This window comes from Salvelinus sp. IW2-2015, linkage group LG18, assembly GCF_002910315.2.
Source record: "Salvelinus sp. IW2-2015 linkage group LG18, ASM291031v2, whole genome shotgun sequence".
Lineage (NCBI taxonomy): Eukaryota > Metazoa > Chordata > Actinopteri > Salmoniformes > Salmonidae > Salvelinus > Salvelinus sp. IW2-2015.
In genome coordinates, this window is record NC_036858.1 from 41,238,696 (window position 1) to 41,254,802 (window position 16,107).

Here is a 16,107-nt window from a genome sequence, read left to right on the forward strand (position 1 = left end):
GGAAGCTGGAGCGGCAAATGTTTACTTTTAAACTCGGACAAAACAGAGATGCTAGTTCTAGATCAAAAGAAACAAAGAGATCTTCTTGGATCTGACAATTAATCTTGATGGTTGTACAGTCATCTCAAATAAAAGGACCTCGGCATTACTCAGGACCCTGATCTCTCTTTTGACGAACATATCAAGAATATTTCAAGGACAGCTTTTTTCTATCTTCATATACATTGCAAAAATCTGAAACTTTCCGTCCAAAATTATGCAGAAAAAAGTCCTCCATTGTTTTGTCACTTCACTATAGACTACTGCAATGCCTTACTTTCCAGCAAACCGGATAAAGCACTAAATAAATTCATGTTTAGTGCTAAACACGGCTGCTTAGAATCTTGACTAGAACCCAAAATGTGATCATATTACTCCAGAGCTAGCCTCTTTACACTGGCTTCCTGTTAAGGCTAAGTGCTGATATCAAGGTTTTACTGCCTAACCTACAAAGCATTACATGAGCTTGCTTCCTACCTATCTTTCCGATGTGGTTCCTGCCGTACATACTTACAAGTACGCTACGTCACAAGACGCAGGCTCTCCTTACTGTCCTAGAATTTCTAAGCCATCAGCTGGAGGCAGGCTTTCTCCTATAGAGCTCCATATTATGGAATGGTCTGCCTATCCCATCTGAGAGACGCAGACGCAGACTTCGGTCTCGAACTTTAAGTCTTTATTGAAGACTCATCTCTTCAGTTGGTCCTATGATTGAGTTAGTCTGCCCCAGGGGTGTGAGGGTGAACGGAAAGGCACTGGAGCGACGAAACCGCCCTTGCTGTCTCCCGTGGGGAGCTCTTCGTGGGCTTACTCAGCCTTGTCTCAGGGTAGTAGGTTGGTGGTTGAAGATTATCCCTCTAGTGGTGTGGGGGCTGTGCCTTGGGGCAAAGTGGTTTGGTTATATCCTGCCTGTTTGGCCCTGTCTTGGGGGTATCGTCGGACAGGGCCACAGTGTCTCCCGACCCCTCCTGTCTCAGCCACCAGTATTTGTCCTGCAATAGTTTGTGTTGGGGGGCTAGGGCCAGTCTGTTATATCTGGAGTATTTCTCATGTCTTATCCGGTGTCCTGTGTGAATTTAAGTATGCTCCCTCTAATTCTCTTTTTCTCTCTTTCTCTCTCTGTCACACCCTGCCTTAGTTATCTTTGTTTTCATTATTATTTTATTAGGCAGGGTGTGACATGGGAATGTATGTGTTTTGGTTTGTCTTGGGTTTGGTACGTTTAATGGGTCAGTGTCTTGTCTAGGTGTTTGTACGTTTAATGGGTCAGTGTCTTGTCTAGGTGTTTTGTATGTCTATGGCTTGCCTAGATTGGTTCTCAATTAGAGGCAGCTGTGGTTTATGTCTCTGATTGGGAGCCATATTTAAGGGCCAGAGGCAGTTGGGTTTTGTGGGTAATGTCTATGTTGTACGTTTTGTAGCTTGTGTGTCACTTACGTTTATAGCTTCACGATCGTTTGTTGTTTGTTTAGGTTATAATTAGTGTTCGCTTCGTGTTTTTTTTTTCTCAAATAAAAGAGAATGATTATTTTCCACACGCTGCGCCTTGGTCCTCTCTCTCACCCATAGACGATCGTGACAGAATTACCCACCTGAATCGGACCAAGCAGCGTGTAAAGCCAGCAACGGAGCAGCGCATAAAGGATTCATGGACATGGGAGGAGATATTGGATGGAAAGGGACCTTGGGCACAACCGGAGAATATCGCTCCCTCGTGAAGAGCTGGAGGCAGCTAAAGCCGAGAGGAGGCATATGAGGAGGCAGCACGGAAGCAAGGCTGGAAAGCCCGCGAGTACAACCCCAAAATTTCTTGGGGGGGCTAAAAGGGGGTGTGGCGAAGTCAGTAGAGACCTGCGCCTACTCCCTGTACTTACCGTGGAGAGCGAGAGTACAGGCAGACACCGTGTACGCAGTAGAGCGCATGGTGTCTCCTGTACGTGTGCATAGCCCCGGTGCCGTACATACCAGCTCCTCGTAATCGGCCGGGCTAGATTGATATTGAGCCAGGTGCCATGAAGCCGGCCTCAACGCGTCTGGTCTCCAGTGCGTCTCCCGGGCCGGCTTACATGCACCAGCCTTACGCATGGTGTCCCCGGTCGCCTACATAGCCCGGTGCGGGTTATTCCCCTCCCCGCACTGGCGGCGACGGGGAGCATACAACCAGGTAAGGTTGGGCAGGCTCAGTGCTCAAGGGAGCCAGTACGCCTGCACGGTCCGGTATTTCCGGCGCCACCTCCCGCCCCAACCCAGTACCACCAGTGCCTACACCACGCACCACGCCTCCTGTGCGTCTCCAAGTCCTGTGCGTACTGTTGCTGCTCCCCGCACTACCCTGAGATGCGTGTCCCCAGCCCCGGTACCACCAGTGCCGGCACCACGCACTAGGGCCTAATGTGCGTCTCCAGGGTCCATTATGCACTGTTCTTCTCCCGCACTAGCCCTGAGATGTGTGTCCCCAGCCGGTACCACCAGTGCCGGCACCACGCACTAGGCCTAATGTGCGTCTCCAGGGTCCAGTATGCCCTGTTCCTTCTCCCCGCACTAGCCTGAAGGTGCGTGTCCTTAGCCCCGGACTCCAGTTCCGGAACCACGCACCAGGCATACAGTGTGCCCAGCCGCAGAGCGCCCGTCTGCCAAGCAGCGAGCTGCCCGTCTGCCAAGCACCGTCTGCTGCCCGTCTGCCAAGCACCGTCTGAGCTGCCCGTCTCGCCAAGCACCGTCTGAGCTGCCCGTCTGCCAAGCACCTCTGAGCTGCCCGTCTGCCAGCACCGTCTGAGCTGCCCGTCTGCCAAGCACCGTCAGAGCTGCCCGTCTGTCCCGAGCCGTCACAGCCTGCCCGTCTGTCCCGAGCCGCTAGAGCCGTCCGCCAGACGGATCAGCCAGAGCCCGTCCGCCAGACAAGATCAGCCAGAGCGTCCGCCAGACAAGATCAGCCGAGGCCGTGCCGCCAGACAAGATCAGCCAGAGCCGTCCGCCAGACAGGATCAGCCAGAGCATCCGCCAGACAGGATCAGCCAGAGCCGATCCGCCAGCCATGCAGCCAGAGCCGGTCCGCCACCGATGCAGCCAGAGCCGTCAGCCAGCCATGAGCAGCCAGAGCCGTCAGCCAGCCATGAGCAGCCAGACGCCAGCCAGCCATGAGCAGCCAGAGCCGCCAGCCAGCCATGAGCAGCCAGAGTGGCCAGCCAGCCATGAGCACCAGAGTGCCAGCCAGCCATGAGCAGCAGAGTGGCCAGCCAGCAGCCATGAGCCAGCCAGAAGTGGCCAGCCAGCCATTGAGCAGCCAGAGTCGCCAGCAAGCCATGAGCAGCAGAGTCGCCAGCCAGGGACTTCCAAAGCCGCCCAGTCAGCCAGATCTACCAGAGCCCCAAAGCGGGTATTGACAATGGCTGGAGTGGGGGCCACGCCCCGCACCCGAGCCGCCGCCATAATAAGGCCACCCGGACCCTCCCCTTCAATGTCAGTTGTGCGGTCGGAGTCCGCACTTTGGGGGGGGGGGGTACTGTCACACCCTGGCCTTAGTTATCTTGTTTTCATATTATTTTAGTTAGGTCAGGGTGTGACATGGGGATGGATGTGTTTTGGGTTGTCTAGGGGTTTGTACGCTTTAATGGGGTCAGTGTCTTGGTCTAGGTGTTTGTATGTCTATGGCTGCCTAGGATTGGTTCTCAATTAGAGCGCAGCTGTGTTTATTGTCTCTGATTGGGAGCCATATTTAAGCGCAGCCATAGGCAGTTGGGTTTTGTGGGTATTGTCTATGTTGTACGTTTGTAGCTTGTGTGTGCACTTACGTTTATAGCTTCACGATCGTTTGTTGTTTTGTTTAGGTTTATAATAGTGTTCGTTTCGTGTTTTTCAAATAAAAGAGAATGTATTTTCCACACGCTGCGCCTTGGTCCTCTCTCTCACCCATAGACGATCGTGACACTCTCTTTCTTCTCTCGGAGGACCTGAGCCCAAGGACCATGCCTCAGACTACCTGGCCTGATGACTCCTTGCTCTCCCCAGTCCACCTGGTCATGCTGCTGCTCCAGTTTCAACTGTTCTGCCTGCGGCTATGGAACTCTGACCTATTCACTGGACGTGCTACCTTGTCCCGGACCTTCTGTTTTGGACTCTCTCTCTACCGCACCTGTTGTCTCTAACTCTGAATGATCGGCTATGAAAAGACAACTGACATTTACTCCTGAGGTTCTGACCTGTTGCACCCTCTACAACCACTGTGATTATTATTATCTGACCCTCCTGGTCATCAATGAACATTTGAACATCTTGGCCATGTTCTGTTATAATCTCCACCAGGCAAAGCCAGAAGAGGACTGGCCACCCCTCAGAGCCTGGTTCCTCTTTAGGTTTCTTCCTAGGTTCTGGCCTTTCTAGGGAGTTTTCCTAGCCACTGTGCTTCTACATCTGCTTTGCTTGCTGTTTGGGGTTTTAGGCTGGGTTTCTGTACAGCACTTTGTGACATCGGCTGATGTAAAAAGGGCTTTATAAATACATTTGATAGATTTTCTATTAAGGTATCTTTACTTTTACTCAAGTATTACAATTGAGTACTTTTTTCACCACTGTTCATGACATCTCATCTCTCCTGTTGTAAGGCAGTCTGTGTATAGCTTCCTATTGATTGCAGAATTATCATATCAAGTTAATCAATGTTATGATGGCCCACACACATGAATGGGAATATATTATTCACTATTTAATTTTCTAAACAGCTAAATTAAAATGTTTATCTAAAGGCACATAAGGAAAGTATTCAGACCCCTTCCCTTTTTCCACATTCTGTTACGTTACAGCCTTATTTTAAAATGAATGAAATAAAAAATGTACACACAATACCCCACAATGACAAAGCGAAAACAGGTTTTTTGATTTTTTTGCAAATGTATTCAAAATAAAAAACAGATACCTTATTTACATAATACAGACCCTGCTATGAGACTCAAAATTGAGCTCAGGTGCATCCTGTTTCCATTGATCATCCTTGAGACGTTTCTATAGCTTAATTGGTGTCCACCTGTAGTAAATTAAATTGATTGGACATGATTTGGAAAGGCACACACTTGTCTATAGGTCACTCAGTTGACAGTGCATGTCAGAGCAAAAACCTAGTCATGACGTCAAAGGAATTGTTTGTAGAGCGCCAAGACAGGATTTTGTTGAGGCACAGATCTGGGGAAGAGTACCAAAACATTTCTGCAGCATTGAAGGTCCCCCAAAACACAGTGGCCTCCATCATTCTTACATGGAAGAAGTTTGAAACCACAAAGACTCTTCCATTGAACTGGCATCCCGGCCAAACTGATCAATCAGGGGAGAAGGTCCAGAGTTCCTCTATGGAGATGGGAGAACCTTCCAGAAGGACAACCTTCTCTCCAGTACTCCACCAATCAGGCCTTTATGGTAGAGTGGCTAGACTGAAGCCATTCCTCAGTGAAAGGCACATGACAGTCCGCTTGGAGTTTGCCAAAAGGCACCTAAATGATTCTCAGACCATGAGAAACAAGATTCTCTAGTCTGATGAAACCAAGATTTAACACTGTCCTAAATGCCAAGCGTCACGTCTGGAGGAAATCTGTCACCATCCCTACGGTGAAGCATGGTGGTGGCAGCATCATGCTGTGGAGCTGTTTTTTAGCGGCAGGGACTAGGACACTAGTCAGGATCGAGATGAACAGAGCAAAGTACAGAGAGATCCTTGATGAGAACCTGCTCCAGAGCGCTCAGGACCTCAGACTGGGGTGAAGATTCACTTTCCAACAGGACAACGACCCTAAGCACACAGCCAAGCCAATGCAGGAGTGGCTTCGGGACAAGTCTCTGAATGTCCTTGAGTGGCCCAACCAGAGCCCGGCCATGAACCCGATCGAACATCTCTGGAGAGACCTGAAAATAGCTGTGCAGTGACGCTCCCCATCCAACCTGACAGAGCTTGATAGGATCTGCATAGAAGAATGGGAGAAACCCCAAATACAGGTGTACCAAGCTTGTAGCATCATACCCAAGAAGACTCGAGGCTGTAATCGCTGCCAAAGGTGCTTCAACAAATGACTGAGAAATACTTATGTAAATGTGAGATGAGTTTTTTAAAAATTATAGATTTGCCAAAATATCTAAACCTGTTTTTGCTTTGTCATTATGGAGTATCGTGTGTAGATTGATGAGGGGGGGGACTATTTAATCCATTTTGAGTAAGGCTGTAGAGTAACAAAATGTGTTAAAAGTCAAGGGGTTTGAATACTTTCCGAATGCACTGTATCTAACTACCATCGTGGGTTCGTCCAGCCTGTTCAAAGGGTCTAGTCATTCAGGCCAGTCCTGCACTTCGATCCACTGTATATTCCAAAAGTGTAGCATATTCCAAGTTAAGCCTATATTCCAAAATGGAATTAATTCAAATAGGCCTAAATGCTAAATAAATAAATATCGAAGCCTTAGGGCGTCACACTCATACACCAATTGCAATGCGTGTTATTGTCTGGAAAGTGTGCCGGGTCATGTGGAATTGAATAGGCTTTTATAAATGCAGTGCCAGCAAAAAAACGTTAAATCGCCTATTGGTGCGCAGTGGAAGTGGAGCTTTTCCAAATCCCGCTGTATCTACAGTGACTGTTCTGCTCTACACTTTTCAGTCAACATATTCAAACGTAATGCAAGTTTTAGAGTAGCCCGGACACTTTTTGTTTACTTCACAATTTTTGGGCAACAGTCCGTTTCACAGTAAACCACCATGTTTTGGTCACTATTGTGCGTAACCGTTTGCTTGGCATCCCTACCTGCCGAAGCACAGATCTCTAATAGGTACGTTATCGGATGTCCCAGTCGTTGTGACAAGGCGATGTGTCCACGTATGCCAGCTGAGTGCTTAGCAGGAAAAATCCTCGACCACTGCAACTGCTGCCCGGTGTGCGCCTCTGGAGAGGGCGAAGCGTGCGGCGGCAATGGGAAGCTTGGAGACCCGGTGTGTGCAGATGGTTTGGAGTGTTCGGTATCGGGCGGAGTGGGCTACTCTGCCACCGTCAGAAGAAGAGGGAAGAGCGGCGTTTGCGCCTGCAAAACTACCGACCCTGTATGTGGCAGCGACGGTGTATCCTATCGTAACATCTGCGAGCTCAAGAGAGTCAGCAACCGGGCGCTGAAACTTCAGCAGCCACCTGTTCTGTTCATTCAACGGGGAGCTTGTGGAAAAGGTAACTTATTTATTAGGCATATTCTTTCATTCCACCACTTGAATGTGCTAATTGTTTTATCATTCCTTCTGGTGGCTTCCTAAATCAGTGCTAGTGTTACTCAACTTTAGGCGCAAATACAATACCTTCAGAAAGTATTTATACCCCTTGACTTATTCCACATTTTGTTGTTACAGCCTGAATTGAAAATACATTTTTTTTTTCATCCATCTACACACAATACCCCACAATTACAAAGTGAAAACACGTTTTTAGAAATGTTTGCAAATGTATTGAAATACATAAATATCACATTTACATTAGTATTCACACCCCTGAGTTAATACTTTGTAGAAGCACTTTTGGCGGTGAATACAGCTGTGAGTCTCTTTGGGTACGTTTCTAAGAGCTTTGCACACCAGGATAGTACAATATTTGCCCATTATTTTCTAAATTCTTTAAGCTCTGTCAAGTTGATCACAGCCACTTTCAAGTCTTGCCATATATTTTCAAGCCAATTTAAGTCAACTGTAACTCGGCCACTCAGGAACATTCAATGTCATCTTGGTAAGAAACTCCCGTGTAGATTTGGACTTGTGTTTTAGGTTATTGTCCTGCTGAAAAGTGAATTTGTCAACCCAGTGTCTGCTGGAAAGCAGATTGAATAAGGTTTTCCTCTAGGATTTTGTCTGTGCTTATAGCTGTATTTGGTTTATTTTTATCCTAAAAAAAACTCCCTACTCCTTGCAGATGACAATCATACCCATAACATGATGCAGCCACCACTATGCTTGAAAATATGAAGTCATACTCAGTGATGTGGTGGATTTGTCCCAAACATAACATTTTATATTCAGGACAAAAAGTTAATTTCTTTGCCAAAGTTTTTGCAGTATTACTTAAGTGCCTTGTTGCAAACAGTATGCATCTTCTGCAATATTTTATTATATACAAGCTTCCTTATATTCACTCTGCCATTTAGGTTAGTGTTGTGGAGTAACGACGATGTTGTTGATCATCCTCTGTTTTCTTATATCACAACCATTGAACTCTGTAACTGTTTTAAAATCACAATTGTCCTTACGGTGAAATCCATGAGCAGTGTCCTTCCTCTCCGGCAACAGAGTTGGGAAGGACGCCTGTATCTTTGTAGTGACTGGGTGTATTGATACACCATCTAAAGCCTAATTAATAACTTCACCATGCTCAAAGGGATATTCAGCATCTGCTTTTTTTATTTTTACATACTGTATCTAGCATCCGGTGTCTCTTTGAGGCATTGAAAAACCTCCCTGGTCTTTGGTGTAATCTGTGCTTGAAATTCACTACTCGATTGAAGGACCATACAGATAATTGTACTGTATGTGTGGGGTACAAAGATAGTGGTTAACATGATTTATTAATGACACCCTATTATTGAACACCAAATGAGTCCATGCAATTTTTACTCCTGAACTTATTTAGGCTTGCCATAACAAAGGGGTTGAGTACTTACATTGAAAGTATATAGTGCAAGTGATCAATGCTGTTCAAGATTCTTCACAGATTATTAAAGCAATTGAGAAGATCTCCACGGACCTGCAACCTTTGCATGCAATATTGAACATGCACACTTTCTATTATTACATAAGAAAAAATGTACAGTTAGACTACAGTAGGCTAGCCTCAAAATGTGGCAATGGATGTTACTCATTTGAAGGTTGGATAAATACTGTTAGGCCTAGTTTGTAAGAGAGCCTTAGCTTCAGGCTATTAACTGTATTTCAAAGTAATATTGAATTGTTTGGTTGACAACACAAACATATATCAACATTTAATGCTTGGATAGTTACATCTGAGCCACTGGCTTAATCTTATTTTTTTACTTTTAATTTTTATTTCGATGAAGACATGAATCAAAAATATAATTTGTTAACTTGTCGACAAGTTAATAGGCTATTTACTGTATTGCAAAAGTGATATTGAATTGTGTCTCAACGCAACCAAATATCAACATTTGAAGATTTATATTTTATGTCACTGACTTATTCTTGCTTTGATTCCAGTTTGTCTACAAATGAATGATTCATACTTACTGTATGTTGGATTTACGTCTCCATCTCAACCAAACATCTACAGTTGAAGTCGGAAGTTTACATACACTTAGGTTGGAGTCATTAAAACTCGTTTTTTTCAACTACTCCACAAATTTCTTGTTAACAAACTATAGTTTTGGCAAGTCGGTTAGGACATCTACTTTGTGCACGACACAAGTAATTTTTCCAAAAATTGTTTACAGACAGATTATTTCACTTATTCACTGTATCACAATTCTAGTGGGTCAGAAGTTTACATATACGAAGTTGACTGTGCCTTTAAACAGCTTGGAAAATTCCATAAAATTATGTAATGGCTTTAGAAGCTTCTGATAGGCTAATTGACATCATTTGAGTCAATTGGAGGTGTACCTGTGGATGTATATCAAGGCCTACCTTCAAACTCAGTGTGTTTTTGCTTGACATCATGGGGAAATCAGCCAAGACCTCAGAAAAATAATTGTAGACCACAAGTCTGGTTCATCCCTGGGAGCAATTTCCAAATGCCTGAAGGTTACCACGTTCATCTGTACAAACAATAGTACGCAAGTATAAACACCATGGGACCACGCAGCCATCATACCACTCAGGAAGAAGACGCGTTCTGTCTCCTAGAGATGAACGTACTTTGGTGCACTTCATAAAATAGATGGCATCATGAGGTAGGAAAATTATGTGGATATATTGAAGCAACATCTCAAGACATCAGTCAGGAAGGTAAAGCTTGGTTGCAAATGGGTCTTCCAAATGGACAATGACCCCAAGCATACTTCCAAAGTTGTGGCAAAATGGCTTAAGGACAACAAAGGCAAGGTATTGGATTGGCCATCACAAAGCCCTGACCTCAATCCTATAGAACATTTGTGGGCAGAACTGAAAAAGTGTGTGAGAGAGCAAGGAGGCCTACAAACCTGACTCAGTTACACCAGCTCTGTCAGGAGGAATGGGCCCGAAATTCACCCAACTTATTGTGGGAAGCTTGTGGAAGGCTACCCAAAACGTTTGACCCAAGTTAAACAATTTAAATGCAACGCTACCAAACACTAATTGAGTGTATGTAAACGTCTGACCCACCAGGAATGTTATGAAAGAAATAAAAGGTGAAATAAATCATTCTCTCCAATATTATTCTGACATTTCACATTCTTAAAATGAAGTGGTGATCCTAACTGACCTTAAACAGGGAATGTTTACTGGGATTAAATGTCAGGAATTGTGAAAAACTGAGTTTTTAAATGTATTTGGCTAAGGTGTATGTAAACTTCCGACTTCAACTGTGTGTTAAAGAATAGGACTAAATCTAATCAAACTTGAAATGCACTTTAAATAAAGTTTGATTTATTTCTATTCTTTGACTTAGATTTTTGGTTGAGATGGAGACGTGAATCCAACACAATGATTAAGTTGCAGATTACTTTTGAAATCAACCTCAGCTTGAAAATCTAGGCCGCCTATATGTTTTGTCTATTTTACATTTAAGTCATTTAGCAGACGCTCTTATCCAGAGAGACTTACAAATTGGTGCATTCACCTTATGATATCCATTTTAAGYTGAACCCTGGGTTGAATTGAAACACCAGCTGTTGATGACGTTACAAATGCTATATAGGCCTAAATAGTATCGTTGTTGTTATACTGTATGATTTATCAAGTATGGGTACACTTAATTTTCTCTGTTAAACCTACACTATGGAATGACTGATAGCTAAATATATTCACTAATGCTACTAAAAGAACTGTCAATAATCGTTCTCATGATACGACATTGATGGTCGTATCATTACGTATCATTGATCGGTCCCGTGTGGCTCAGTTGGTAGAGCATGGCGCTTGCAACGCCAGGGTTGTGGGTTCATTCCCCACGGGGGGACCAGGATGAATATGTATGAACTTTCCAATTTGTAAGTCGCTCTGGATAAGAGCGTCTGCTAAATGACTTAAATGTTAAAATGTTAAATTACAAGGTTTGTCTGGGCATAAGCAACATTAGAATACACAAGGTGCAATTTCAAAATTTGGTTGTGCATCAGCAGTTTTTCTCTTGTAATGTCAATCACTGACAGTCACTCAATTAGCCATGTCAGCTAACAATTTTTAGCGATCTAAACTTGTAGTAATACAGGGGGCCCCCATTGATTTTCAATTTTTATTTGTCATATACACATGTTTAGCAGTTATTGCGGGTGTAGCGAAATGCTTGTGTTCCTTTCTCCAACAGTACAGTAAGTCACTCTCACTCAGATATCATTAAAGAGCAACAGCCCCTAAAAAGCAACTTCTCATTTTGAAAATGGTCTATGTGGCATCGATATGAGTCAGAATATTCTAGTGTCAAAATTGACTACTAAGTGTAAATAGGATAATTTTGGTCATAAAGTCAGCCTAGTCCAAAACCGAGATTTGCGAGCTGATAGGAAAAAATGATATGTCAAGGAATGAAGGTTACCATATCAGTTTTCTGTGGGTTGGGAATATTTTAATCCTGCCCACAGCTGGCAGCACCCAAGTAATCATCAATTCGAGCACAGCTGCACGCGACCCAATCATAATGCGGTGGTCAGTTTGTGTTGACATTCAATATCTCTATGGGGCTAGTTAGGTCCCATTTACATTACATAATGTAAATGGGACAATATTTTTAAAYGTCAAAGGCACAAAATATTAATGACTTAACGTCATACCAACTATAAGTTGTAGAAATTCRTATACAAATATTGGCACTGCATCTGTTCCTAACATTTTCAAAATGCGAATGACGCTGAGGAGGAGGATGCAGAGACAACCTTTATGCTCACACCTCACCCACAGATGGTAGAGATCAACAGTTCTTTAACTGTGTTTGTATGTCTGATGTGCTCCATGTGTTTAGTTCTTATAGTTGGATCACGCCCCAACAGCAGAATCCACCTCTAGGCAAGGAAACTTTCACTGCGCCAGCTGCTGTGTGTGTGCATGTGCTCAGTGCGTATCACAGTATTTGTTTTCAAAACGCTGCTTCATTGTCAGACAGTTAATGTAAGTGTGCATGCACATACTGTACAGTATGTGCATGACAGAAGGCTATCTGAAGCTTTTTGAAGGTCTCCGTGTGTCCTCATGTTGGAAAAGGTATACACATAAGGCAGGCCGAAGTGATGTCTGAGCAAACATTTGGGATGCAAATACTTGATCCAGCTCTTCTCCAGCTCCAGTCAGCCTAAGAAAGCAAAGTGCAGTTCTGTGCCAAGCTACATGAAGGCCCCTGGCCAAGTAAAGAGAGGCTCCAGACTACTGGCCTCACTTAAAGTAAACACATGAAATTACACTTGGTACATGATGTCATTTTCATCTAGTTTCTGAAGTTGTCGATTATGCAAGTTGTTTGAAGTGGCACAGGATTTAGGTAAAATGTTGCTTTCCCATGGGCCCCTCTTGTGTTTTCTCAACTCAGTTAGTCACAGAAGGGCATATATGACCTGCAAAAACTAGTTTTAGATTTATTGGTATTTTACAAAAGGTAAGATAATACAAATGTTGACTTTAGGATGTTGAGAACAACCTTTTCATTCATTTAAATTCACACCCAAAGGAACAGCAACATTATGCATATCTCTGGTGATTGATTGGTGCTTGCTGCTTTTACAATGGCAAGCTGTGTTGATGTGCTTTCAAATCAAATCAAAGTTCATTGGTCGCGTACAATGSAGAATGTGAATTGTCTTTGATTATGCTTGGTGGCTCATGTACAGTATGCTGATCGTGCACATATTTCCTCCCAGCCTTCTGGTCTCTGCCTCCCTTTTGCCACTCTTCCTGTTTCTTTCTCTATAACCATGTTTCCATCCACAGTTTTTCAGCGAGTCAAGTCATATTGTATTAAAAAAAAAAATCATGACAGCTGTGATGGAAACAGGAGGTTTCGGTGTAATTTTATAAATGCCGACAGATAATGTGTTCGTCCTATATGGTGGGATCGTTTTGTGTTGGTAAAATTAATTATGTAGGAAATGGCATTGGAAACCCCTTTATGCGCAAATATTGATATAATAACTATCATATCGAAGTACATTTGGAGTCATGCGATAATATGGTGTTTGGTCCTCCCACTAAAATTTGGGAAACCATGCAGTTTTTAGGCTATAGATTAAATAAATGGTGATGAACTTCACAAGTTGGTGTATGAGTATGATGCTCCTTTCCAATAAATGTTGAAGGTCCTATTCTGGTGACAGGATGATCGATGCTTGACTGCCGTTTGACAAATACGAATATTCTTGCTGTTATCCATAATAGGCGAATCTGTGCAGGTAGACTAGCCAACCTGCACAGCCTACCCGTACTGTCTGCGAGCTGTTGGCTAGAGCGCAGGTACCAAGACCGAAGGAGGCCATTTGGTATTTAACGGAACAGTTTTTGTGACAAAACTATCGGTAGAGTTGAAAATGCTATGGAAACACATTGCACTTTAGATTTGTATTCGGTACATGAGAACTTAAGCGAAAACATATATTTTGTGTTCACTACGTCATCACGCTGTGATTTTTATCTGCAACAAGTCCATTTGGTGGAAACGTGCATATTTTCTTTATGTGGAGTCTAGAATATTCTCATGAAAATATGTCGTCAATTTGAAGAGAACCTAGTTTACTCCTTCCTCTGCTTTATCATTCTCCATATTTCTTTCCCCATTCCTTTCCCAGTCTCTGATCCCAAATATAAGGCACATTCCTAGACCGTAGTTCACTACCCAGTCCTCTAGACTATACCCTTTCTAGCTTCGCACTTTCAGTTCATCAGCAAGGGTCTAGGCCCTAGGGACAGTGACCAGGGATTGAATTGGGATTGTGCTTTTCTGTGTATGTTCACAGAGTTCAGTGACTATGTTTCCTTTGACTTAGGGACTCTCTCAAAGGCTTAGTGAGTGTGTATTCAGTGCAGCCAATGCATTTGCTGCATCACAGCCTCGCAGCAAGGGACGTGAATTACAGTAATACTGCAGAAGGAATGCAATCCCACGGACACTGCAACCCAATCCCTCTGCATGTAGGATGGGGATAAGGAAGAGCAGCTTCCTTAGGGAAAAACTCTAACTACTAACAGTGTGTACAGGCACGCAGACTGGTGTGTGTTGGGGAGTGCTTGATAGAAGAATGAAGTTTGATTTCTTGGTGAGGTCAGTGAGTTGGAGTGTGTCTAATTAGAGGGAGAGATACATACCTGGGTGGAATGTCTCTTTGAGAGGAGGTTACTGAGCTGGCCCTTGGAGATCATGACTTTCTAAAGAAGCTCATTGTTTCATGAGCATTTGAGTGGTTTGTGTGTTGCTACATGTTGCATAGACATAACGAGACATGTAGAGAGAAAATGTGGCTCCATCCTCCTCTACTCTTTCCCCCAGTTCCCCCACTTCTGAGGAGGTAAAGTTGAGGGCACAAAGTTGAGGGCACGGCCACTCTGCCAGACAGCCAGGCCAGACGAAGGTAACTGATAAGACAACGTGGACTACCTTTCAGGGAGCCAGAATAGACACGACTACCATGTAGCCTGCAGGGTAGGAGTGTTTTGCCAGTAACCGAAAGGTAAAAATCTGTTGTTCTGTCCCCTGATTAAGACATCTCCCCACACCTCTGATTCAGAGGGGTTGGGTTCAATGCGGAAGACACATTTCAGTTGAATGCATTCAGTTGTACAACTGACTAGGTATCCCCCCTTTCACCCTTAGATGACGATAGGCTTTGCTTTGCTTCTGATGGTACCCCTCTCTCTTCCTCTGTCTCTGTCTGTAGTAAAGCATGCCTGCCTGGAGATTGAGCACTCAAATCAAAAAGCCATCTGTCYCAGTTTAACTGTTTGTTTGTAGGACCTTTTTAAGTATATTTTATTTGACACAATTCAACATTGAAAAAAATATTGCCAGTGAATGTGGGTCGACTAAACATATACAGTATATAATTCTGTAAGGAAGCTTATGCAGATGTCCTCTATTTCAGAACAGTAAAAACTGATAGTTAATAAAAACACTCATTTTTCAAAGGCATTCCAATGATATTCACGATTTTGGAGGGTGTTTAGTTTTTCTTTTTACCTTTATTTAACTATGCAAGTCAGTTAAGAACAAATTCTTATTTACAATGACAGCCTAGGAACAGTGGGTTAACTGACTTGTTCAGGGGCAGAATGACAGATCTTGACCTTGGCAGCTCGGGGATTCGATTCACCAACCTTTTGGTTACTGGCCCAATGCTCCAACCACTTGGCTACCTGCCGCCCAGGTTTAAGTAGAGGCTCTCCATCCTTGGTCCATATGCTTTTTGATTTGTCTCGTGGTCGACTTCATTCCATCCGGCGTTAACCTGATCTGAACCCCAGCTCCTCCGACAGTGTCTCATTAATAAATAACCTGTCACGGTCTATGTACAAGGCAATAGTACCTTACACTGTTATGGAAGGAGCGCACACTGACAACATCTGGTCGGTGATTTTCCCAAGTCCGCAAGAAAGGTTTCGTCATCAACTGGCACAAACCCACTCTCCTTCATTTCCACTGCAGTGATGTGTCTGTGGAAACAAATCAGGTATGTCTGTGTCAAGAGGGAGAGCCAAGTATCATCATAACGTTGAGAAGTGAAGAAGACAGGTTGTAAATTATGACCTCTCTAGAGTCTTCAGACTGATCATAGGTCTAGATGTGAGACTTATCCCTACTGTCCAATCCCATTGTGTTCGAGCTATGTTCTTTTCCATTCCGTGATTTTCTTGTCGTAAACTTTAAGAAGAATACTTCAGACCCTGACCTTCATTGCAGATCTACTCGAATCGTACTACACCAGCTCTGACGCTCG

At 43.8% G+C, this 16,107-nt stretch overlaps 1 protein-coding gene across 1 annotated transcript in view; it reads left to right on the plus strand.

Moving 5' to 3' along the window:
• Positions 1-6,581: 6,581 nt before the first annotated feature.
• The window catches only part of LOC111978739 (serine protease HTRA1A), a 28,842-nt gene continuing 19,316 nt past the window's right edge, over positions 6,582-16,107 (plus strand). The window contains exon 1 of the mRNA XM_024008964.2: positions 6,582-7,232. Coding sequence (XP_023864732.2) covers positions 6,773-7,232 — 460 coding nt within the window. The 5' untranslated portion in view covers positions 6,582-6,772. The remainder of the gene's footprint in view (positions 7,233-16,107) is intronic.